We start from the raw sequence: 24,819 nt of genomic DNA on the forward strand, positions 1-24,819 counted from the left end.
CATACTAAACATACAATTTGGCATTTTACTCTTTTCACTTAATATTACTGTGAGATAATAGAAAACATATATATTGATCTCTCCTTGGCTCCTGTCACAGGGCTCCTGAAACCCTTGTAATTTCTGGGTGTGATGGAAATGTCTTTTGTTCTAATGAGGTGAATTTGGGTGGGCTCTTGGATGGCTCTTGGATGAGGGCTGGTCACTGGAGTGTACAAACCATGATAAGGAGGTTGGAATTTTCAGCCCTGCCCCCATGCTCCTAAGAAGAAAGAAGGGCTGAAAATGGAATTAATGATCCATCATGCCTACGTGATGAAGCCTCTGTAAAAATCCCAATAGTATGGGGTTTGTAGAGCTTCCACGTAGGCAAACAAATCCACACAAGGAGGGAGACACACCCCAACTCTATGGACACAGAAGTTCCTGTTCTCAGGACCCTCCCAGACCTCACCCTATATATCTCTTCATTTGGCTATTCATCTGTATCCTTCATCATATCTTTCAATAAACTGGTAAATATGTTTCCCTGAGTTCTGAGAACCACTCTGGCAAGTTCATCAAAACTGTGAAGGGGGTTGTGGGAACCTTTGATTTGCAGCCACACCAGACAGAAGTTGTGGGTAATTAGCATCTCAAATGGGTGGGAGAAGTCTTGCAGAACTGAGCTCTTACCCTGTGGGATCTGACACTATTTGCAGGTAGGTAGTGTCAGAATTGAGTTAAACCGTAGAACGCCCTGCTGGCGTGTTGGAAAACTACTTGTTATGGGGGAAAACCCCAGACGTTTGGTAGCCAGAAGTGTCAGAAGAAGTGTTATGAGTGTGGTAGTAGTGTGAGAGTAAAGAAGAAACACACAGGAGGAGAATTGGAGGATTTTCCTTTACAATTTTATTATGGAAGTGCTCCCACATCATTGAATAATCTTCAAAATATAATTTTTGAATTGCTGCATAATATTCCAGATGTATACTGATTTATGTAACACCTACTGTTTTTGGACATTTAAGTTGCTTCATTATTTTAGTATCATAAGTAACTCTATAAAACAAAATTCCTTGAATGTAAGTTTTTTTGAATGTCCCTAATTTTGTGCTTACATTAAATCCCCAAAAGTACAATTTCCAAGTCATGGTTACACATATTTTTAAAGTGCTTTATGCATACTGCTGAAAGGAACTCTGGAAAGTTTATAGTAACTTACACTCCCACCAGCAGTATGTATATGTCATGAACATATACTGCTCGTGGGAGTGTAAGTTATTATAAACTTTTCCCCCTTAGAGTTTACTTGTAAGGCATTTTTACATCTTCAGTTGAAAAAAAAAACAATAACAACATAGGAATGAAAAGTTACTTATGATTCCCCATTCATTTGATGAATAATTATTCTTCTTCAAAGGTGTCAGGAGGATAGAGGAGCTTTTAGTAGAGTGGGAAGAGGGCCAGACCCTCTAAATGTTTAATTTTAATCTTTTTGAATTTGTTTCCTCATCTATAATGTGAGGATACTTGCTCTGCTAAACTGAGTGTTTTATGAGGATACTATAAGATGACATAGGTGAACATGCTTTGAAAACAATAATGTCATACAGATGGAAGGCAGTACTTTTATTAGTCATCATTAACGTGTGGACAGATTTGATACATAAGTCATGTATCACTAAAAAAGAATTTTAAAGTATCAATAACTTTTTAATATCTTATATTAATCTTATATCAATCACTTCCCCATTTTTGAGTTAATATAATCAGAAAAGTAGTATTTCAGTCAATTTTCTTTAGTTTTGTTTGAAGATAAACAATGATTTTTCCACAGAGACAATTATGGTTCACTTGCCAATTCCAGGAACTTGGTTTGTTTCAGAAAAGGAAATATTACCACAGAAACAAAATAATCTGCTAGGTATTCCTATTTAATCTAAAAGTATTTGGCATGTGTACAACAAATGTGAGTGCCTTCTCAACTTGCTTAAACCAATGCCTTTTTCAAATGTTTTCAAAGTTATCCCTGTGGATTTTCATTAAAAAGCACTTTGAAGATCAGTCTGTAATTATGATCAAATGAATCGCAAAGTCAAGGACAGAGCTAGTATTCAGTGGGAATTTGGTGAACCTAAAAGCTAGCACTTATCATGAGCCTTCACTAGGAGGGAGAATAAGGAGCGAGAAAGAACTAGGAGGACAGAAAAGAGGAAAGGATAACTTATGAAAACACTGAATTTTAAAAAATATAATGGCTAGTGGAGAACCCTGTGACTTGGGCCCACGAGGACTTTGGCCCAGTTCATTAGGACTTTAGTCCATATCTCTATCACTGTATCTCCCAGTAACTCTGGTTATTACACTTTTGCCAAGGGCTTCAGTTTTGTTTTGTTTTTTTCCCAAGATTTATATATTTGTATGAGAGAGCGAGCGGGGGGCGGGGCATAGGGAGAGAATCTTTAAGCAGACTCCCTGCTGATCGGGGAGCCTGAGGCGGGCTGGATCCTAGGGCCCAGGAGATCATGACTTAAGCCGAACCCCTTAGACACTCAACCGACTGAAGCCCCCCTGGACATCCCAACAAGGGCTTCAGTTTTTAAGACACTCAGTTTCAGCACTTGCATTTTATTCAATGTCATTGTTTGCAGTTTGTCTTTACTAAAGAACTCAGGGAGTAAACAGTAGGAAGAGGAAGGGGCACAGAAAGGGAGAGAGATGCAGGAAATAAATCTCATGGTTGGTTTTTTGTTTTTTTTCCTTTTTAAAATTGCCTGCAGAATAATAAAAGTAAAGAAAGACCTTAAAGTCATTTAGTGCAATCCTTCTTCATCGTAAAGCTGAAGAAACAGATTCAGGTAACCCAGAGAGCCAGGAAAATAATCAGTCTCACGCTCTTCCCACTGCACTGTGTTGACTCTTTTTTCCTTATTTTAGGCCTAAAACTGGGGATCATTTGTATTCAAAGAGATCAATGCTGCTGTCAACACAAGTCCTGATCTCAGATATTTCTTGGCTACTAAGAATCAATGCTATCCCGAAAATAAAAACACAGTAATTTACACTATGATTTTGTAGCCTGTGCATCACGTTCACATCCATTACCTCATTTGATCCTTGCAAAAACTCTTCGAGGCAAAACAAGGAAAGTATTATTGACCTCATTTTAAGGGAAAGTAATTAAAACCCTGAGTCGTCCAATCACTGGCTTAAGATCACTTAGGATCAAGAAGGAGGCAGGACTCCAATGCTATTCACACACCTGGTATCAAAGAGGGAGTTCCACCAAAAAACACCAGTCTGGGGCTCCTGGGTGGCTCAGTCGGTTAAGCGTCTGCCTTGGACTCAGGTCACGATCCCAGAGTCCTGGGATGGAGCCCCATGTGGGGAATCTCAGAGGGGAGCCTGCTTCTTCTTCCTCTGCTTGCTGCTCCCCTGCTTGTGCTCCACTCCCCTCAAATAAATAAAATCTTTTAAAAAAAGAATTTAAAAAAAACCCCACCAATCTGGCTCTTTATTTTCTTGCTGAGGGATTTTCCATACTAGGGTATATCCTGAGCTAATTTAGTGAAGTTTGGATCTAACTACCCACTCTTGTTTGGCTCTAACTACAAACTCTAGTTTGCATCTAGTTCTCACCTTCTTTTTTTAAAAAGAATTTATTTATTTATTTATTTATTTATTTATTTATTTATTTATTTATTTATTTATTTATTTATTTATTTATAGAGAAAGAGAGAGAGAGCACGAGCAGGGAAGGAGCAGATGGAGAAGCAGATTCCCAGCTGAGTGGGGAGCCCGAGGTAGGACTCCATCCCAGGACCTTGGATCATGACCTGAGTGGAAGGCAGATGCTTAACCGACTGAGCCACCCAGTTGCCCCTAGTTCTCACCTTTTGAAAGTTCAGTTTCTTACCCCTTTACTTGGTCCTGATCCTTATTTAGGTTCCTATTTTTCTCGGTAGATTAGGACCTCCAGGATCTCACTCCGAAGCTCCACCCTCTCCAAAGAAGTCGCGTCCTAGGTATCCAAGGAAACGACGCAGTCCTGCTCACTTTGCTCCTCCCGCGCTTTCCATTGGCCAGTTGGATTCCCAAGTAGATTCCACCGCCCTCCCCCCAATTCCTCCAATGGCTAATGGGCTTCAGGCAAAGAGCGCGCGCGTTCTGAGTTGGGTAACACCTGCTCTTACCATCCTTTCTTCCCTGCGCACTGCCTCTTGGGATGTGTAGTTTCTAAGCTGCCCGGAGCCCCATGACCTCTCTTCCCCCTTTAGAACTACCTATCCCATGCACCTTTGCGAAAGGGGCGAGCACGGGCGTGGAGTACTGGTCAGAGTGGATACTTAGAGCTTTGAAGTTCCAAGTTGCCGAGGAGGCGTGTGGGGCTGACGTTTAAATTGCCAAAGAGAGTGAGCAGCTTTGCTTCAGCAAATCTCCGCAAACGTCTGCCTTTTGACTTGAGTGGTCAAGTAGACTGGCCGTGGCAAGACTGGCCTACGGCTGAGGTGATTTGAGCGAGCGCGAGAGGGGCGCGCCATGTTTGCCCCCCGCTCGGGCTGGGGATTCGGCTGCCTCTGGCTGAACCAGCTCCGAGTTGGGGCCGGCGGAGCTGCCGGGCGCTGGGCTTGTTTGGCTGGCCCGGCCCGGCGGTACCGCTCCTGTGGGGGTGAGCGCCCGCTCGGGTCCGAGCCCGCGGTCTCTCCTCCAGGCCTCGCGCGTCAGACTCTGAAGGAGTGGGCGCTGCTGGTGAGCCCGTTCGGTCGGCTGCGGGCGCAGCTTCCGTGCCATTTGGCCGTGAGGCCCCTGGACCCCCTCACCTACCCGGACGGAGACCGCGTGCTCGTCGCGGTGAGAGCAGCGGAGGGCGGGGCGCGGGACGTGGCTGGCCTGCAGGTGAAGTACGATGAGGCGCTGAAGGAGGTAGCCATCGTGTCTGACACTATCGACCCCCGGGTGTCCGTGGAGGTGAACGCGCCCCTGAAGTTTGGCAAGTGAAGTGAAGTGAAAACGGGTTTGGGTCCCAGGGCACAGCCACATAACTTCTGGAATTAGGCACATGTGCACTTTTAATTGGCCCCTTTGGATCTGATTTTCTAACCTAATTTTTTGCCCCCGCCCCCCGAACCTCCCTTTCTCTCTCTCTCTTTTTTTTTTTTTTCTGTTCTACTTTGAGCTTCATAGTGAAAGTTAGACATCAGGTTCCCAATGATAGAAATTTAATAAATCCAATGAAAACATCGTTTGGAATAATCTAAGTCAACCCTTATTTGTGGAATCCTATGTTCTCCTTTGGCACGTAGTTCCTAATTCTCTGTCACTGCACTTTGTCAGTAGCGAAGTGGTTTGTTTTTAGGATCGAACTTACTTGAAAATCCATTTAATGGTATGGTAGTCCATTCACATTTCCTCTTGCCTATACACAGCCTGGGGTCTGTTCCAAAACAGCTCTGTCTGCAGGATGTTACATATCTAACCTGGACCAAGTGTTCAGTTTCAAATAGGCACCCGGCTTCTTACTGATATATCTCCATTGTAAATTTAACATGAGTACCAGTCTTTGAGAAACCAAATACACAAACACATAGTAAAACTGCCGGTGGGGGGGGGGGGGGAACCAGTTGACAACGCCACAGTGTTCTAGGTATTTGGGTTCCATAATACTTATCAAATGCAAGCCAATGTGTACACTTCTAGGAAAGTCTCCCCAGGCTCTACTTCCTGGGACTGAAGGATGATATTAACGATGATCATAGCAGCTAACACTTCTTTTCCTTTTCCTTTTTTTTTTTTTTTTTAGATTTTATTTATTTGTCAGAAAGAGTGAGAGAGCACATGCAGGGGGAGTGGCAGGCAGAGGGAGAAGCAGGCTCCCGGTTGTGCTATGTGGGGCTGGATCCCAGGACTCTGGGATCATGACCTGAGCCGAAGGCATCCCTTAACCCACTGAGCCACCCAAGCTCCCCAGCAGCTAACACATCTAAGATAATCTTTTCTAATCCTTACGATGACACCATAAAGTAAATACTGTTATTGGCACTGTTTCACATAAGGAAATTGAGATACAGCAAGTTTCATGAAGTATTTATTGTGGGTGAACAAATCCATGCCTTCATGAAACTTATACTCTAATGTGGGGGTAGATAAAAAAAATATGCCTATTCTCTCTCAGTCATAAAGCGGTGGAGGTGAAATTTGAACTGACTGGAATCTGTTCAACCACTATGGTTTGCTGCTTCTCAACTTCTTTTAACTAGCCTAGATGAAATAGAGACACTGACCTCAAAATGTAACAGTCTGGGGTGGGGAGGAAGATGTGCCAATATATTATCATAATAAAAAATGGACTGAGTATTGAAATAGAGTAAGCAAAATTTTATGGTAACACAGATAAAAATGGAACTATCCCTGCTGGTGATCTCAAACGTCATTATTTGTAGGTTCCTCTTCTTAGAGCCAGAATCCCATTTCCAGTTTATCATTTCTAGGTTCCATGAGTTCCTCAAATCAACATAATTCAATCTTCTTCATATATACATGTTTCTCCAGTTAGTTTATATCTGTTTCTGTGAGTAAGAGTAGCATTACTGCCACTAAGTGTCTGGGCTTTTCTACCTGTCTAATGGGGGTAGAGGATATTTATAATATGTTTCCTTTCTACGTGTCTGTCAATGCTGCCTTGGATCAAGGCTATGTTGTAACACTACTCAACTGGGTAAAAATTGATTAATTACATTTGCATTCATGTAATTCTGGGGTAAAATTATTGGTTTATATATTTTAGATTGTTACAACCAAAGTATTGCTGTTTTTAAAAACTTTATAGAGCCTGCCATATACAAAACTGTAGAAATTTATTTTTATGCCATAACTATTAAATTGTTGTGTTAAGCCCCAGTAGTTTGTGTGGAGGGCAACAAACACAGATCTATACTACTCCTACAGTATGCTTTTAATTTATACGAGGTTTGGGAACAAAACTTTAAATCATAAGTATAAGAGACAAGAGGCTAACTGGCTTATTCAGTTTACCATAATGATTTTTTAACTTGCTGTAGTCTTACTTGAACCTGTGTGTGGGTGTGTGTGTGGGTGTGTTTTCTTTCTTTTCTTTTTTTTTTTTTCTTTTAAATGTGTAGGTGTGTTTTCTCAGTGGGGAAGAGGCTTCTATAATCTTTCCTAGGAATGTGTATTAATTGGAGTCTCTGTTCTCTTTTACTTTTCTCCTATATTACTTTCCCACTTTAGATGATATAGGTCAATAGAAATAACTGCTTTATTTCTAAAAGCTAGCAGAAAAGGGCACTACATTTGTCCTGTTGCTGTGCTGGAGACCCTTTAGGTGCTGACAACTATACTCTCTCCAGAGTTCAGTAATATTACCAACATAACTGAAGAGTTGGATTTCTAGGGGGTACTAAAATGCTTTGGAGCTCATTAGCCAGAGTACTAATTTGTTTTTTCTTTTTTTCATTTCTAGATTTGAATATCAAGTCATCAGGGTCTGGCTGTGTAAAAGTCCAAAATATTGAGTGTGATAACTGCAAAATTGAAACTGAGCAGGGGACTGGCATCTTACAGTCTGTTAAGGTATAAACATTTTTCTAATTGTGTTTCAATATTATTGTTTTAAAAAACCTTAAACTTTGAGCTGCAGTGTCAAACTAACACTATTATTCTGAGTATCACGTGTTGAGAATATTGAGTATTATTTATTCATCTCTCAGATATTTCTGGCAAAAATTTTGCCTTGAATTCAGTTCTGTTTTGAAAGTACAGAGGGAGCAACTTTGAAGGTTTTCCCTCATTTTTGTTTTTCCTTTAGATTTCATTTCAAAATGTATAGTGAAACTAATAGGACAGTCTTAGTATTCTAAGATCTTACTAAGTTAAAGAAATTTTAGTGTTGTTTTTTTTAAGATTTTATTTATTTATTTGATAGAGGGAGAGAGAGAGAGCATAAGCCAGTAGAGCAGCAGGCAGAGGGAGAGGGAGGCAGAGGAAGAGGGAGAAGTAGGCTCCCCACTGAGCAGGGAGCCTGATGCGGGACTCAATCCTAGAACCCCAGGATCATGCCTTGAGCCGAAGGCAGACGCTTAACTAAGCCACCCAGGCGTCCCAAAGAAATGGTTTTCTTCCTTTTATTAGAGTAAGGAAAAGTCTTTAAGCACTATAAATATGCTTAAAATATTAGTCACATTTTTAACATACCAGGTAGCTCATTACTTAAGGATTAAGTAGGTATTTGTGCTAAACAACAGATGGTTCATCTTGTTTTGTAATAACACTTTTATATTTAATTTTCTTTAAATTAGATTGATCTCAGCTCTAAATGATTTCAAATACATCTCTGATAGGTGCTGGTTTATCATTACTATTGGTACTTCTTACATTTGCATATTCAGAACAATACTTTTGTGAGCTTTGATGGCATATAACTTTGTTGAAGAGAAGTCAGTCACCTATGCTTCATAATTGTAAGACATTTTCATTTTTAGATTCATAAACACTAATTTGAATGATTAATTTGATGCATTTAAAAATTTTTACGTCATTTGTTTTGTTTCAGTCACTTTTATTTGCACACCTGCCTTTAGTATCTGTTCACGTGTGAACCATTCCAAATAAATGTAATTGCACAAATATCACAAAAGATTAAAGAATACTATTATATGTCATTTTAGCAAAATGAGATGGTTTAGGCTCCTGTTGTAGAAGATACACAATGAAGTCTTCATGTTGAATGACTAACTGGATAAAAATATTCATAGTTCCTTTTTGCCCTTAGAAATATATTGTTCATTCATCAATGCTTGACCTTCAGAATTTTCATCTAGAATATTGTCTTCTGAAAACTCAGTATCTTATATTTTTAGTTTCACAATCAAAATTAGAAGCTAGATGATACAAACAAATGGAAAGATATTTGGGATTGGAAGAATTAATATTGTTAAAATATCCTTACTACCCAAAGCAAGCTACAGATTCAGTGCAATCCCTATCAAAATGCCAATAGCATTTGTCACAGAACCAGAACAAATAATCCTAAAATTTGTGTGGAACCACAAAAGACCTCGAATAGCCAAAATAATCTTGAGAAAGAAGAACAAAGTGGGAGGTGTCACAATCCCAGATTTCAAGATATACTACAAAGCTGTAGTAATCAAAACAGGCACAAAACTGGCACAAAAATAGACACATAGATCAATGGAATAGGATAGAGAACCCAGAAATAAACCCACATCTATATGGTCAATGAATCTTATGACAGGAGGAAAGAATATACAATAGAGAAAAGATAGTTTTGTCAATAAGTGGTGCTTGGAAAATTGGACAGCTACTTGTAAAAGAATAAAACTGGATTACTTTCTTGCATCATACACAAAAATAAACTCAAAATGGATTAAAGACCTAAATGTGAGACCTGAAACCATAAAACTCCTAGAAGAAAACATGGGAAGTAATCTCTTGGACATCAGCATTAGCAACATATTTATGGATGTGTCTCCTCAGACAAGGGAAAGAAAAGCAAAAACAAAACAAACTATTGGAACTACAGCAAAATAATAAGGTTTTGCACAGCAAAGGAAACCATGAATAAAACACTTTTTTTTTTTTAGAATGCAAAGTATATTATTTTTAAACTTCTAAATTTGAAAACAAAACAGCCTAGGTTAAATAATGTAGTTTTCCATACCTGAATGTGCTTATTTGGAGCTCAGTTTTTCTGCTTGCAGTACAAAAACAACTTTCTAAAACTCATACACAGGAACACTACTGTTGTGATGATCTGTGATTGGATGGACTGATTAATCTCAGTTGATAACATCCCTTTTTTCTTTCTTGGTAAGGGTTTAAAAATTTTTAGAATAGATGCATTTTTCTAGTCTTAACACAGATAGTTTCATTCCAAGTATCTCCTAAGAGGCATATACCATATACAGGAATCCATTTTCGTCCTTCTCACTTTCATACACTTCAGAAATCAGCGTGGACACACTCTCCATGCTGTGTCTATTCACTAACAGGAAGAAGACTTGATTAGTGTTGAGCTGTAAGCACCTTCTAATTATCTTAATGAGCTCACTCATCTTGACTTGATCAGGTACAAGGAACTTGGTTTTGTCCAGGACTGGAAGTTACCCTTGTACTGTTCTAGTGAATGGGAGAAGATATTTGTGAATGGTATATTTGCTAAAGGGTTAATATCCAAAATATATAAAGAACTAACACAGTTCAACACCTAAAAACCAAAAATCCAATGGAAAAATGGGCAGAGGACCTGAATGGACATTTTTCCAAAGAAAACACACAGATAGCCAACAATTACATGAAAAGATGCTCAACATCACTAATTATCAGGGAAATGCAAATCAAAACCATAATGAGATATCACTTCACACTAGTCAGAATGGCTAGTATCAAAAAGACAAGAAATAATAAGAATTGGCAAGGATGTGGAAAAAAAGGAAACCCTTGTGCACTTGGGAATGTAAATTGGTGCAACCACCGTGGAAAACAGTATGGACATTGCTCAGAAAATGAAGAATAGAAATACCATATGATCCAGTAATTGCTTTACTAGGTATTTACCCAAAGAAAGCAAAAACACTAATTCAGAAAGATATATGGACCCCTATGTTTGTTGCAGCATTATTTACAATAGCCAAGATACAGAAGCAACCCAAGTGCCCATCCACAGATGCGTGGATAAATAAGATGTGTGTGTATACACACACACACACACACACACACACACACACACAGACTGGACTATTATTCATAAAGAAGAATGAGATCCTGCCATTTGTGATAACATGGATGGACCCAGACTTGAGGGTGTTATGCTAAGCGAAATAAGTTAGAGAAGGACACATCCATATGATTTCACTCATGTGGAATTTAAGAAACAAACGAGCAAAAGGGAACAGAAATCAAGAAACAGACACTTAACTAAAGAGAACAAACTGATGGTTACCAGTGGGGAGTTAGTGGGGGTGGTGGGCGGAATAGGTGCTGGGGATTAGAGTACACTTACTGTAATGAGCACTGAGTAATGCACAGAATTGTTGATTCACTACACTCTACACCTGAAACTAATACAACACTATATGTTAACTATACTGGAATTAAAATTAAAAACATAATAAAAATTTATTACCATTAAAAAATTGATAGTTCTTTGCGCACTGTTCAAATATGAATGTACTCAAAATAGTCACAATTAAAAGAGTCTGCAGATTTAAAAAATTTAAAAAATCAGAAGCTATTATTCTACTGTTGGTCTCTTTGCTTTTATCTTTTGATTCATGTGGTAATTCTGAGAGATCTCTTTTGGTCATTTTTCTTCCTCCTGCCATTAATGGGCATAAAAGAAAAAATGATTTCTCAACTTTGGCACTATTGATATTTTAGACCAGATAATTCTTTGTTGTCACGGGCTGACCTGTGCCCTCTAGGATGTCTAGCAGCATCGCTGGCCTCTACCTACTAAATTCAAGTAGCACACTCCTTGGTCATGACAATGAAAAATATCTCAACATTGCCAAATGTTCTCTGGGGGGCAAAATCACCTTTAATAGAGAACTACCATTCTAGGCAAGTCCTCCAATTCTTCTGTTATTTTATCATTTTTTTAAAAGCATGGTTGACAATAATTGATGAATAATGATGAAATAATTCCTAGGTTAATGAAATAATAGAGTATTATAAGATGTGAAAAGAGTGCATAATGTATTTTAGATTTATAAAAGAGTCCAGTAGATGAATATAGTAATTTTAAGATAGAATGTGTTTTATTCTATTTTTTAAAAGTGAATAAATTTTCTATATGTTCTTTGGAAGACCTCTAAGAAAATAAAAATCATGAAATACCAGTTCTTACAAATAGAATAGTTTAAAAAAAATTCAAGAGCTAAAATTGGGTCCAGTGGATCCTAATGGTATGGTATACCAAAGATCAAGAGAATTATTCTTAAGATCTTAGGATATAACTGACTTAAATTCATAAATGGGAACAGTTGGTGAAAGATCTTGTTTAATTTTTAAATGTACAATATTAGTTATCTCAAATTAATGATTGCCTATTAATATAAGTTTCTCTTCCACTCATTTCAAGGGCATAAATATATTTGATCTGTTTGATAAAATGTTTATAGCAATAATAATAGCTGTTGTTTACTGGGTCTTCTTTGTACCAGGAAACTTAGTTAATAAACCTTCATTTAATCTTTGAATTATAATATCTCCCTTTAATTAAGGATGAAACTCAGGCACCAAGAGATTGAGGAGCTCATTTAGGTTCACATAGCTAATAAATTAAGCCGAGATTTGAATTTGGGTCTTTCTAATTTCCAAGCTCACACTCTTTCCACCTTTCTTTTTCTTCCAAAACACTCATAAGTGGCTTTATTTACTACACACCAGAGACCTTTCTAAGAGTTTTGCATGTTATCATCTCATTTAATCAGCAGAGCAGCCCTGGGAGCTACATGCTTCCTTATTTGACAGATGAGGAAGCTGAGGCCATTAGACGTTTCTTGCTGAGATCACATAGCTGATGAATGACAGAGCCAAGACTTGAACCTGTCTGTCTAGAGCTCATGTGCTGAAACCACAAGGCTACGTTGCTTGAATGACCTGCGACCATCTGGAAACACAGCCTCTGTTTATATTTTTATAATCATTTATGTATGTACTTGTTCATATGTAAATATATATCTTTTTATTTTATTTTTTCATGGATAATGTTTTTTTTTATTTTAATTCAATTGACGTATAATGTATTATTGGTTTCAGAGTTATGGGTCTGTGATTCATCAGTCTTTTTTTTTTTTTTTTTTTTTAAAGATTTTATTTATTTATTTGACAGAGATAGAGACAGCCAGCGAGAGAGGGAACACAAGCAGGGGGAGTGGGAGAGGAAGAAGCAGGCTCACAGTGGAGGAGCCTGATGTGGGGCTCGATCCCATAACGCTGGGATCACGCCCTGAGCCGAAGGCAGACGCTTAACCGCTGTGCCACCCAGGCGCCCCTGTGATTCATCAGTCTTATATAGTACCCAGTGCTCATAACATCACATAACCTCCTTAATGTCCATCACTCAGTTACCCCATCCACCCCCCCCCCAGCAACCCTCAGTTTGTTTCCTATGATTAAGGGTCTCTTATGGTTTGTCTTCCTCTCTGGTTTCGTCTTGGTTTTTCCTCTCTTCCCCTCTGATCCTCTGTTTTGTTTCTTAAATTCCACATATCCATGAGACCATATGATAATTGTCTTTCTCTGATTGACTTATTTCGCTTATCGTAATACCCTCTAGTTCCATCCATGTCTTTACAAATGGCAAGATTTCATTTTTTTTGATGGTCTTTCTACTTTTCTTTATTGTTGAGCAAAATATATAGCAATACTACATTTATTCTGCACTCTTAGTAAGTAAATAAATTTTTTTAGACAACATACATAACTCATGGAAGGCCACACATTTGCGTTTTTAAAAAATGCAATACAGTAGTTTATACTGAGTCTGTTCTGATTTATTATTTATTTTGTTTTATATATTTAAAAAAAATTCTATGGTCTAATTTTTTGGAATTAGATTAGTTTTAAATTATAACAGTAGCTCTTAATATCTTTGAGCCTTAACCCTCTTTGAAAATGATTGTCTCCTTAGGAAAAAAATTAACACATACATGAAATTTTGTTTACAATTTCATAAGTTTCATAGACTCTCTGGAAATTCATGTAAACTTGATTTAAAGTAACATTTGTTTTGGAGGTACTCTTTTCAAAAGTTTATCAATTACTTGTCTGCTTGATGAATACTATGTATAAAATGTGATTTGACTTCAGACTCATGTCTCTGTGGACATAAAGTAGTCTACCACTGTAATATAGATAAACTTTTTAAGAATGATTCATTTTGTCTTTTCCACTAAATTTTTTGAAATTCATTACTGGGTTTTTTTGCCTAAGGTTTTTCTATTTTTTCCCTTGAGTAAAGCAACCAGAAGGTATATGGTTGTTTTGAATTTAATTTTTCTGTACGGTTTAGACTCTTCTATGCTGTTGCTGGTCATGTTGTTGGTGAGTGTGCTTTTGCTATTTTTCTTCCTTTGCTATTTACTTATTCTTTTTTTTTATGATTATGGCAGAACTGAAGATGTATGTAATGGTTAAGGTAAAACAAGCTACTCTAAAAAATGGATCAAACATCTAATGGCTCATGTACAACTATTGTTTATTTCTCACTTGTGTCCAAGTATGTGGGTGGCTCTTCTATTCAGTGATTCTAGGTTCTTTCCATCTTCTGGCTTTGCCATCGCTTATAGTCTTACTGTAATTTGCACTCATCTGGTAGAAGGGGCAGAGCACAAAGAAGGCACACCAACTCTTCTTAAAAGCAACAGCCTTGATATTGCAGAGCATTTCCATTTAACATTCTGTTGGCAAGAACTTAGTAGCAACCTGTTGGAGGTAACAGAAGCTGGAAAATATCATTTCTTCGTGGGCCCAGCTATATTGCTATTACTTTGGGGGAAAAACTGATTTTTGTAGACCTATGGTAGTTTTTTCCACAGTTGCCAAGTATGAAATCAAATCTTGCTCTCCCCCACCCCCCATGACCCCTCACCACTCCACATAATTTTTTTCTTTTTTTTTTTTTTTTCTGACAGAGGAGGCTAACGATGACTACTGTTTTATTTGTGCTTGAGACATTTTCACCCAGAGCTCCATTTTCTGGGGTGTGATATTCTAGAAAGTTTAATGATCAGTGGGCTGTTACCCTAAGTATGAATATATCCTTCAGAAGACTCCAGCCATAGATGTGGGTTTTGAAATCATATCGACCTTGATTCTGTTAGTTAATATTTCATTGTTTTCTGTCACCTGATAAAGTTATTTAACCTTTCTGATTCTTTAATTTTTTCCTCTGTAAATTGGAAAAATATAACACATATTTCTGGGTTGTTGTGAAGATTAAATAAGTCATGTAAAGTGTCAACACTGTATTTGGCACAAAGAAAATATCAAGTAATGATAACTATTGTTATTAATAATTATTAATGATGAACAGTAATAGTAATTATTATCATCTTCCTCAACATTTGTGTTTAGTTATCCAGCCACAGTGATCTTATATTCCCAAGCCCTTCTTCAGTGAAGCTACTGGAACACCCAAATATCTCTTCTTTTTCTTTAATGAGTACAGATGACTTACTTAACCCCTTTAACAGCAGTTGATATTCTTTCCCAGTTGATGTTATTATTCCATACAGTGTATTTCTGTTTTATTCCTGGTTCCTTTTGCTGCTTTATTATTTTGAAAAGAAATGTATAAAATGTTGGAACTTTTTTTATTAGTCCAAATCAGATTTACTCTTTTTCTCTGTATTTTTGTATTTGTCTTTCAGAGTCAGAAATTACATGTTCAAACAAAAGGAGGCAAAGTGATCTGTCTGGGAACAGTTTATGGAAATATAGATATTCATGCGTCAGATAAAAGTGTAAGATTGAAACTTTTTTTTTATTAGCAATTGTAATTTTGCTTCAAGGTGGCTCACACAGCTTGTAGGTAGGTTCTACAAAATTTGTAGCATAACATTCTCTCCTTTTTAATGCACTTTAGTTCATTAGTAAATTCGAATTTGAAATTGAAGTGATTAAGTTTTATACAACTTAAATTTTAGTTTGTGATTTAATACTTTTGACAAGTATTAATTTATTTTGAATTGATTACATCTTTAAATATTAAATATTTAATTCAAGTTCAGAAGGGATGTTTATGATCATGGATTAAAATTGATCATTAAGTACTACTGCCATGGTTAGGATTAAATTTTTTTTATGTTTTAGATTTATTTGAGCATTTTTCCAAGACCTGTTTACTTTTCCTTTAGACAGTTGGTTGAAGGTTGAATTTCAAAACTCAACATTCTTCAGTATTTTCCACAAGGTGGCACCATTAGATAGCATCACTACTCTAAAAGCTTTTATTATCCATAGGGGGTTTGTTTGCTATGAGATAGTTTGTATTTTTTAATTAACTTTTGTTGCTTTCTGTGATTTAGCATAGTATTAAGAATATAGTTATAATTTTGAAGTATAAATTGTCACAATTTTTTTAACATTATGGGTAATGTTTTAAATCTTTGAGAAAGATCTAGTTAGTTCACCTTTTATTTTACACTTAACCAATTTGTAAGAATCTTTCATTATAAATTTAAATTCTGTGCTGAGCTTTATTCTCAGGTAATTGGTGAGGATGAGTTATAAGTATATCTTGTAGGTAGATTATTGTTGGCATAATTAAACAAGGTAAATTATAATAGTAATTGTTTCTACTATTGTCACTTTTATTTTCCATCACTTTTGTCTTAGAACCTGTGGGAGACTTTTAAGCCCAAACATTTGAATTTATCCTTTACATTAGACTAGGAAAGTTTTGAAAGATACTGCCTGGCCTATGTGGCAACTCTTTTGAGATGGCCTTTAGTTTCACCCCCGGATTGCTGTGGGCTTACATGTACAAAAGGGAAATTGGACAACTTTGCAGCGCCTTCAAACTCTGTCCTTTAAATGATGGCTTATGTTAATTGAAATGATCTGAGTTACCAGAATATTACATATTGACATTCAAATAAACATTTCAAAGGAAAATTTAAATCATGTCTTAATTATTTGCTATTTTGAACATTTTGGCCACTGTTTCCACTCATAAAGTTATTTGTTCCAACTTACATGGTTTATTGAATATTCATTTATTCCTACTTTCTATTATACTATTTTGTTTCTTGCCTGATTGAGTTTTGTGTTTTATTAAAGAATTAGTCTGGATATTTATTTCTATTTATACTAAATGTAGTGTTAATATTTAAAATTTATTTCTAAGTTTGGGGTTTTATATAAAATAAGTGCTTATGATACATGTTAACTCTTAATATACAACTTTCGCAGAGGTGTGCTATAGATATTTGAGAGGTAGCATAGTGAATTGGTTAAGAGCACAGAATTGAGAATTAGAGTACCTCGTTTCAAATCCGGGCTCAGCCACTTAAGCTTTTTATTCATTCATTCATTCATTTATTATTTTAATCTTTTTTTTAAGATTTTATTTACTATTTCTTTGAGAGACAGCGACAGAGATAGTGAGAGAGAGAGAGCGCACACGAGCACCCTTGCAAGTGCACAATCGGGAGGAGAGGGAGAATCAGGCTCCCCGCTGAGCAGGGAGCCCAACGCTGGGCTCAATTCCAGGACTCTGGGATCATGACCTGAGCTGAAGGCAAAGGCAGATGCTTAACCAAATAAGCCACCCAGGCAGCCCTCATTTAAGCTTCTTAAATTCAGACAAGTTATTTAAACTGTATGTACCTTGGTTTTCTGGAAAATGGAATAATAGTAATGGACTTAACTCAAAGGGTTATGAGGATTAAATCACTTAATACAGATTAAGTACTTAAAACAATGTCTGGCACATAGTTAACTCTAATGCAGTGTTTACTATAATGATGATGATAAAGGTAAATTAAACACAGGAAAGATAACTTGACTAGTCCTCGATCTGCCAGTTAACTTTACTGAGACTTGTTCCATTTTTCATAAAATAGAGATGGTATTGTTTGTTTTTCCTACTCAACAAGATTGTGAGAATCAAATGAGTACTGTAAACATTTAACAGCATTTTAAATATGTCATTTTAAATGAAGTGGCTGTTTTAAATAGTATCAGTAATTTTAGTATACTAAGTTAGGTACAGAGAAGATAGAAATTCATTTCCTCTAATGGTTGGATGAATTGGTGGCATAGTTGTCAGTTGACCTCTCTTAGTTTGGGCTCAAAGCCACAGTGCTTCCTTAAAATGTGATTTTCATTATATATAATGTTGATTTATAATAACTAAACTTATGAAAAATGTTCCTTCTTGTGTAGAACATTAACTTATAGTACTGTCTCTATGAAGAAGTTATTAATTTTTGGATTTACTTTTTGATCTTTCTTTAAATAGCTACTTCTGTTAATAAGCAAGCTATACAGTTGAATCCAAAGAGTCTGTTTATGACTATTTGCTCCATTAGCATTAATAACTATAAGCAAGAGTCTCAGCATTTTGCTATAAACTATGGTGTCTTAGCTTTAATTGTTCTAGTTACTCTCTGATATAGTGCATTATATGTGGTTCTCAGTGAATTTTGAATTTCTTTGAAATTAATTTTATGGAATGATTGGCTAAAATAACTATATTGTAGTGGGAAAGTGTTGTACTTTCACTTGCTTTCATTTGCTTTGGTGTATCAGGGGAGGGTATTTTTCTACTTTTCTACAAGATGAAATATTTAGTGTTTAAATCCTTGACCGTTTCTAGATACTCATAGAAAGTCTCTTAAAGGCTTTATTTGTTTGTGGGGAGAGCTAGTCAAAGGTGCCCCTTTTGCAAATTTAAGTAACTTTCAAATATTCTTTCAATATGTATCTTTTTTTATCCCCTACACCAGCCTCATTATCTATAAAAAGCTAGAGGAGTTGTCTGTTTAATGGAAATGCTTGGTGAGTTTGAAACCATGCATAGAACAACTTTTCTTGAAGAAACTTAGCAGGTAAAGGACAAATTTTTTTCAGGAATTTTTCGTCTGTACTATAACACTGAGGAATGCAGAACATTTGTATTCTCACAAATCTGAATGAATGTAGGTAAAATTTTTTTTTTAAGATTTTTTTTTTTATTTATTTGCTTGACAGAGAAAGAGACAGCCAGCGAGAGAGGGAACACAAGCAGGGGGAGTGGGAGAGGAAGAAGCAGGCTCCCAGCGGAGGAGCCCAATGTGGGGCTCGATCCCAGGACTCTAGGATCACGCCCTGAGCCGAAGGCAGACGCTTAACGACTGAGCCACCCAGGCACCCCTAAATTTTTTTTTTTTACTGATTTATTGAAACTAAATTTAAAGTCAAAATTCCTGAGTCCATAATCAGCTTAAAAGAAACTGTAGATAAGAAGCAACTAGGCGTATATTATGTGCTTAATAAAAGTTAAAAAAGAAAGTTACATACTTCAAATCCAGAGGGCAAAGTCATTCTAATTTGCTTCCCAGTGGAACCTTTGAGTGCTTTCCTTTCTCTTTTGTCTACTTAAATTTTAGTATTCTTGAAACTCAGTTTTTATTAAATAGTATTTTAAATTTTTAACAGTTTTTGAAGCACATATTAGGAATGAATGACACTGGTGTTATGCTGATGATGTATTGAAAAACAATGATCTTTCTTTAAACCTGGGCAATGATCTTTCTTATCCTGGGTAAAACTGTAGCATGCCTTCCTGGTGATTTGGTTTTTATGTCAACAGTTTTATATTATCACTCACTTGATGCTTCTAAAACATGTTTAAAATTTGATAGAGATGATTTGGAATCCTTAACTAGATCTCTTGATTTTACATTGTGCTCAGTATTTGAAACAAATTCACGTGAAATTTTGTTAGGGAAGCTTAGGGATCAATACAAAATTCTTTTCATTTTGTTCAATAGACACCTATTTTGTTATTAAAGTGGGAAAATTGTAGAAATAATAGTATTATTCACTACATTAACAGATGACAGGTGAAAATCATGATAGTCCAAAAAAAACCCAACAAACCAACAGATAAAATATGTGCTAAAATTAAAAACCCATTTATAATTTCAATAGAAACAACAAAACAAGTTTGAAATAGAAAGGATATGATACAAAGGATCTAAAAGATCTAAAGGATATCTACAGCAAACATCTTACTCAATGATGATGCTATATTGTAAGTTTTCCCTCCCTCTGAGAACAGGAATAAGATTAGGGTGCTTACTATCTCATTGCTTTTGTTCACTGTTGAATTGGAAGCCTGAACCAGACAGTTAGGCAGGACAGAGCAGGAAAAACAGTATTAATATAAGGATTGGAAAGGAAATAATGAAACTATCACTTGTAAGCAATACAAGTTCTGAATGTAGAAAAACTTTCTTAAATTCAGGTAAATTATTAGAATTAGTAAGTGAGTTTAGTGAAGTTGTTGGATTTAAGATCAAATACAAAAGCCAATTAAGATGAAATGAAGTTTAAAAAAAAGAGTTCTTTTATAATAGCATTTAGAAAATACCAAATAGGAATAAATGTAACAAATCTGAAGAACTCTACATAGACAATATAAAACATTATTAAGAGAAATTAAAGAAGCTCTAAATAAATGAAGGAATTTAATGGGTCTATTTCACATTCCACAGAGAACACACTGTTGCTCACAATATTGCATTTAGAGCCAGGGAATTAAAGTCAAGAAAGTGATTGTGTACTGGGTAGTAACTTTTTATGTAGTTGCCCACTAAATCTGTAGGTACCATTTTGACTTTTTACCAGTCTTTGTTTTATAATGAACTGATTTTGAGTTTTTCTCTTAATAGACTGTGACTATAGATAAACTGCAAGGAAGTACTGTTAATATATCTACTGAACATGGTTTGCTGGAAGCCAAGTATCTTTATACAGAATCGTCATTTCTATCTTCTGCTGCTGGAGATATTACATTAGGAAGCGTTCATGGTAAGATGACAGAAGCCCAATACATCTTCACAACATATAACATAAATTTTAAGAGGTAACTCTCATTTCTCTGTAATCAGAGAAGGATTTGCCTTTAGGAAGCTGGTCCTCTAAATAATTAAGGGCAGACTAATCTTTTTAAAAAAACATAAAGTGACTCATAAGCTATTTAATTTTATTTTGGCGAGAAATTAAATATGCTGTTATATTTGAAGGTAATATTAATCGTGATTTTTTAATGCATTTCCTTTTGTTATTTATTTATTTATTGCTCAGCTATGCCTTGATTAGTTCTGGTAATTTATAACTCTTCATATTTTAATAATGACTTTTATCTAGCATTGCATTTCTGTTAATGACAGTGAAAAGTACTATACTTAATATATTGACTAGTTTTTAGTAGAAAAGCAGTTCCTTACCAAGTCAGATGTCGATTAACACTTATGATAAGAACAGCACTGTTCTTTTTTTTTTTAAGATTTTATTTATTTATTTGACAGAGAGAGACAGCCAGCGAGAGAGGGAACACAGGGGGAGTGGGAGAGGAAGAAGCAGGCTCCTAGTGGAGAAGCCTGATATGGGGCTCGATCCCAGAACGCTGGATCACGCCCTGAGCCGAAGGCAGACGCTTAACGACTGCGCCACCCAGGCGCCCCAGAACAGCACTGTTCTTTGCAGTGTTTTATACCATATTTGCACTAAATCCATTAATGCTTTTAATTTCTTTTGCTTTTATTTTTTTTTTTTATTTTTTTGTTTTTTTAAAGATTTTATTTATTTATTCGACAGAGATAGAGACAGCCAGCGAGAGAGGGAACACAAGCAGGGGGAGTGGGAGAGGAAGAAGCAGGCTCACAGCAGAAGAGCCTGATGTGGGGCTCGATCCCAGAACGCCGGGATCACGCCCTGAGCCAAAGGCAGACGCTTAACCGCTGTGCCACCCAGGCGCCCCAATTTCTTTTGCTTTTAAATTAGATAAGAATTGAATTTGGTACAGTTTGCCATTAATAGCTTACATGGTAGTAAACAGATGCGCCTTTTTGAGATAATCCTCAAAAAAAACTCTAGGTCTCTTGATTTTGATTAAAGTGCTGAAATGGAAACAAATTGCTAGGGGTGAAAGAATTTGTTCCTTAGCCTTTGTAAAGCCTTTTGTATTTACTGACCTTTAATATGAAGTCAGATACCTTTCCTTGGGCAGTTTAAATTTCGGTCACACCTAGATCCTCTTTGAGCTGTAGTTTCAGGTTAGGTCTCTTGAAAGCAGACTCCAAAATGGAAATTAGAGTGCAGCACGTTTACTAGGGAGGTGTCTTGGGACAATGCCATGCAAAGGAAGGAAGCCCAATTTCCGTTGGAGAAGTTGGACTGTGATGCAACCTCAGTAACCCCAAGGGGAGAGCTCTGAAGCTGGGCTCATCCTCAGAACTGTCTCAAGTTGAGGTGGGGAAAGCTGGACCTTTATATCCTCAATCATTAGATGCAAGATGCCCCAGCAAAGGGTATGATCTTCGGCCAAGATGACTCTTTCCAGCTGAGGCAATTCCCTGAGAGGGCTGCCAGCTGAGGGCTCTGTCAGCCAGCAGTACTCCCATCAGCTAGGAAAATAAGCCCTCAGGTATGGAGGAGTTCTAGATGATGAATTACAGCATTAACTGCAGTTACGTTTATTGATTCGTTCAACACATGTATTGACCACCAACTGTGTGCCAGATTTTCAGACACCAAGGATACATAGTTGGGCAGGAGATGATCCCTATCCTTAAAAAACTCGTGGTCTTCATTATTTGTAATACTGGCACAGCAATGAGAAGAGTAAGGGAAGGGGAAATTTGGTCCAGTTGCCACTGTTGAAAAGCTTCCCTATTGTTCAACCCCGCTTTCCCTATCTGGTCCTTGGCCTACACCGGTTTGATTTTTCAGTGGTAGTAAGTTTGTAAAAAAGAGGTAGATAAGAAAGAAACCCCCCTCATTTCTTAGTCACACCAGTGCCTGCCTACTTTTTAATAACCCTTCAGACAAGCCTAAGTTTCTTGCCTCTACCATGCCACCCCTATTTCCATCCTTGTCCTAAGGGTGTCCTGATGACATCCTTGTCATTATATGAACATGCTGCTGGAGTTTGGAGATGGGATGGGTACAGAAGAATAGGTAATGTTCTAGCCCTACAGCCTACTAGGTGAGATGGTCAGAGTCAGACCTTCCTAGTGAAAGGAAGTCCCTATGTTCTAGCTACAGGGATTTTAGTAGGGAGAGATGTCTTCTAGGGATCATCCCAAGCTGGAACTTTGAATATATATTGCAGTGAATTCTTTGTTCTAAATGGGGATGCTCATCTAACATAAATTATATTTGGGCTACATTTAAACAAGCTGGTTTGGGAATCTTAAAACTTGTTTTATGGGGAAATGTGTCATTACCTCTAAACATCTGACTTACAGAAAACAGATTTGGGATATATATGCATTCTAAAACCTGCATGTCTAGGATTTATTTAGTTTGGCTTCCTTTTCCTTAAGCAAGGCTTAAGCTGATTTTTTTTCAAGTAGATTTTTTTTAACCCAACGTACAGATGTTGTAAAAAGCCTTTTTTTTTTTTTTTTAAACCACAAATGTGATGGCAATACCTGTCTTTTTTGATAGATTTACCAAGTATATGAGTTTGGGGGTTTTGGTGTCAGTCGGTGGGTGGATGGTTTGAAATAAGTTGAAAGCAAACATGTATTGAAGGCCTAAGTGGGCCAGCCCTTTTTACTTAATGGACAATTAGTTGTTTACAAAAGAAGAAAACAAAATTTAGAAATGTCTAATTGTTTGCTCTCAATTACCAGGAGATGTTTTTAAACAGTGTTCAAACAAATCTGTGTAATGGCCATGGTGAACCCAAATACCATCATTGCTTTGAGAGCTTCCTGGCATGCTCCAGAGATGTTTTCTCCAGGCAGACAGTGCTACAGCACAGATGGACTGCTTCAGCTATGTTCTATATTGTAAACTCCAGTTTCAGTAACATTTGTTATGCCTTATGACATCTGGCAAAAAATGTGGATGTTCTGTACAGTGTTCAGGTTCAGCTTAGCTCCGTGGAGATATTTAGGCATTCAGTTCATTCCATAAAAGTGCTGTTATCTTCAGTGGTTTCTAAGGCTTCCATGAAAGGAAGAGAGAGCATGAAGTTTATATCTTGTTTATATTTCCTATTTGTTCATATACCCTGATGGCAAACCAATACCCAACATAACGCTAAGTACTTAGAGGATGCCCAGTAAAAGGGATAATGAAAGCAGTAATATGTCTTTTCTGACCTTCCAAATTGACTCCTATGTGTAGAAAAGAAAAAATCTATCCTAAATGTTTTCCAAATGGAATTTTTAAGCATGGTTAACTATATTTTCTAGGTAAGAAAATGAATAATTGACTAGTAATATTTACTATTAATAAGGTTGGTTGAATTGTATCTATTAAGTATGTGTGCTTTCTAATATAAAAGAAACTAGTTTATTCATTGATCCAACAAATATTCTCTACTGTTCTGGCACTGGAAATCTAGTAGGGGAATAGGTAGTTGGATAGTTTGTGTTCAGGTATAAAATTTTGTGACAGTTTACTCTCTGGATTTTCTTCTAAATTATCAAAAAATTAGATTTCTATATGAATTACATTTTATTATATTCTGCTATTTGAATATTATTTTAAAAGAATTCTGTACATGTATATGTAAGATATACATATACTTACATGTATTCTACTAAATATGTTTTTAAAATATAAATATATGTAGTCTCTTGACTCTTTAGAGAGAAACAGAAGCTTCCTTGAAATGGTTTGCTGGGGTTGGTTTTTATTTATAACATAATTCAAACAATTAATAAGTAACCTGACTTCTGACTTATACATCCATCTGCTTGATAGATGTAGCTAATTGGATCTTTACAGGCATCTCAAACCCAACATTTCTAACTTCTTTTCTCTTACTTTCCCCCTTTCCCCCAAACCTCATCCCTAATGTGTTCCTCCTCCTTTATTTACATTTGCAGTTCTGATATTACCATGTACCAAACTCCCCAAGCTAGATATCTTGAAGTAATCCTAGATTCCGCTCTCTCTCACCTCCTACTCATCTAATTAATCACCAAGTTTATGTAGGTTTTATCACCTAAATATTCCTTCAATCTGTCCCATCTTTTTCCTTCTAATTTCTACTATTCTATTTCAGATTCTTGTCATCTCTTGCTTCAACTCTAGCAATAACTTTGCTTCCCATCTTGCTTTCTT

At 36.5% G+C, this 24,819-nt stretch overlaps 2 protein-coding genes across 5 annotated transcripts in view; one reads left to right on the forward strand and one right to left on the reverse strand.

Moving 5' to 3' along the window:
• CCDC146 (coiled-coil domain containing 146) overlaps positions 1-4,118 on the reverse strand; it is a 108,721-nt gene extending 104,603 nt beyond the window's left edge. The window contains exon 1 of the mRNA XM_045793409.2: positions 3,899-4,118. The gene's annotated coding sequence lies outside the window, so the exon portion shown is untranslated. The remainder of the gene's footprint in view (positions 1-3,898) is intronic.
• A 176-nt stretch (positions 4,119-4,294) lies between these two features.
• The window catches only part of FAM185A (family with sequence similarity 185 member A), a 90,768-nt gene continuing 70,243 nt past the window's right edge, over positions 4,295-24,819 (forward strand). For all 4 annotated transcript variants that reach the window (XM_087861156.1, XM_045793414.2, XM_087861157.1 and 1 more), the window contains exons 1-4: positions 4,295-4,972; positions 7,463-7,572; positions 15,396-15,488; positions 20,406-20,544. In XM_087861156.1, the coding sequence (XP_087717282.1) occupies positions 4,522-4,972; positions 7,463-7,572; positions 15,396-15,488; positions 20,406-20,544 (793 nt within the window). In that variant the 5' untranslated portion in view covers positions 4,295-4,521. The remainder of the gene's footprint in view (positions 4,973-7,462; positions 7,573-15,395; positions 15,489-20,405; positions 20,545-24,819) is intronic.

This window comes from Ursus americanus, chromosome 3, assembly GCF_024610735.1.
Source record: "Ursus americanus isolate L20-20 chromosome 3, mUrsAme1.1.p, whole genome shotgun sequence".
Classification (NCBI taxonomy): Eukaryota; Metazoa; Chordata; class Mammalia; order Carnivora; family Ursidae; genus Ursus; species Ursus americanus.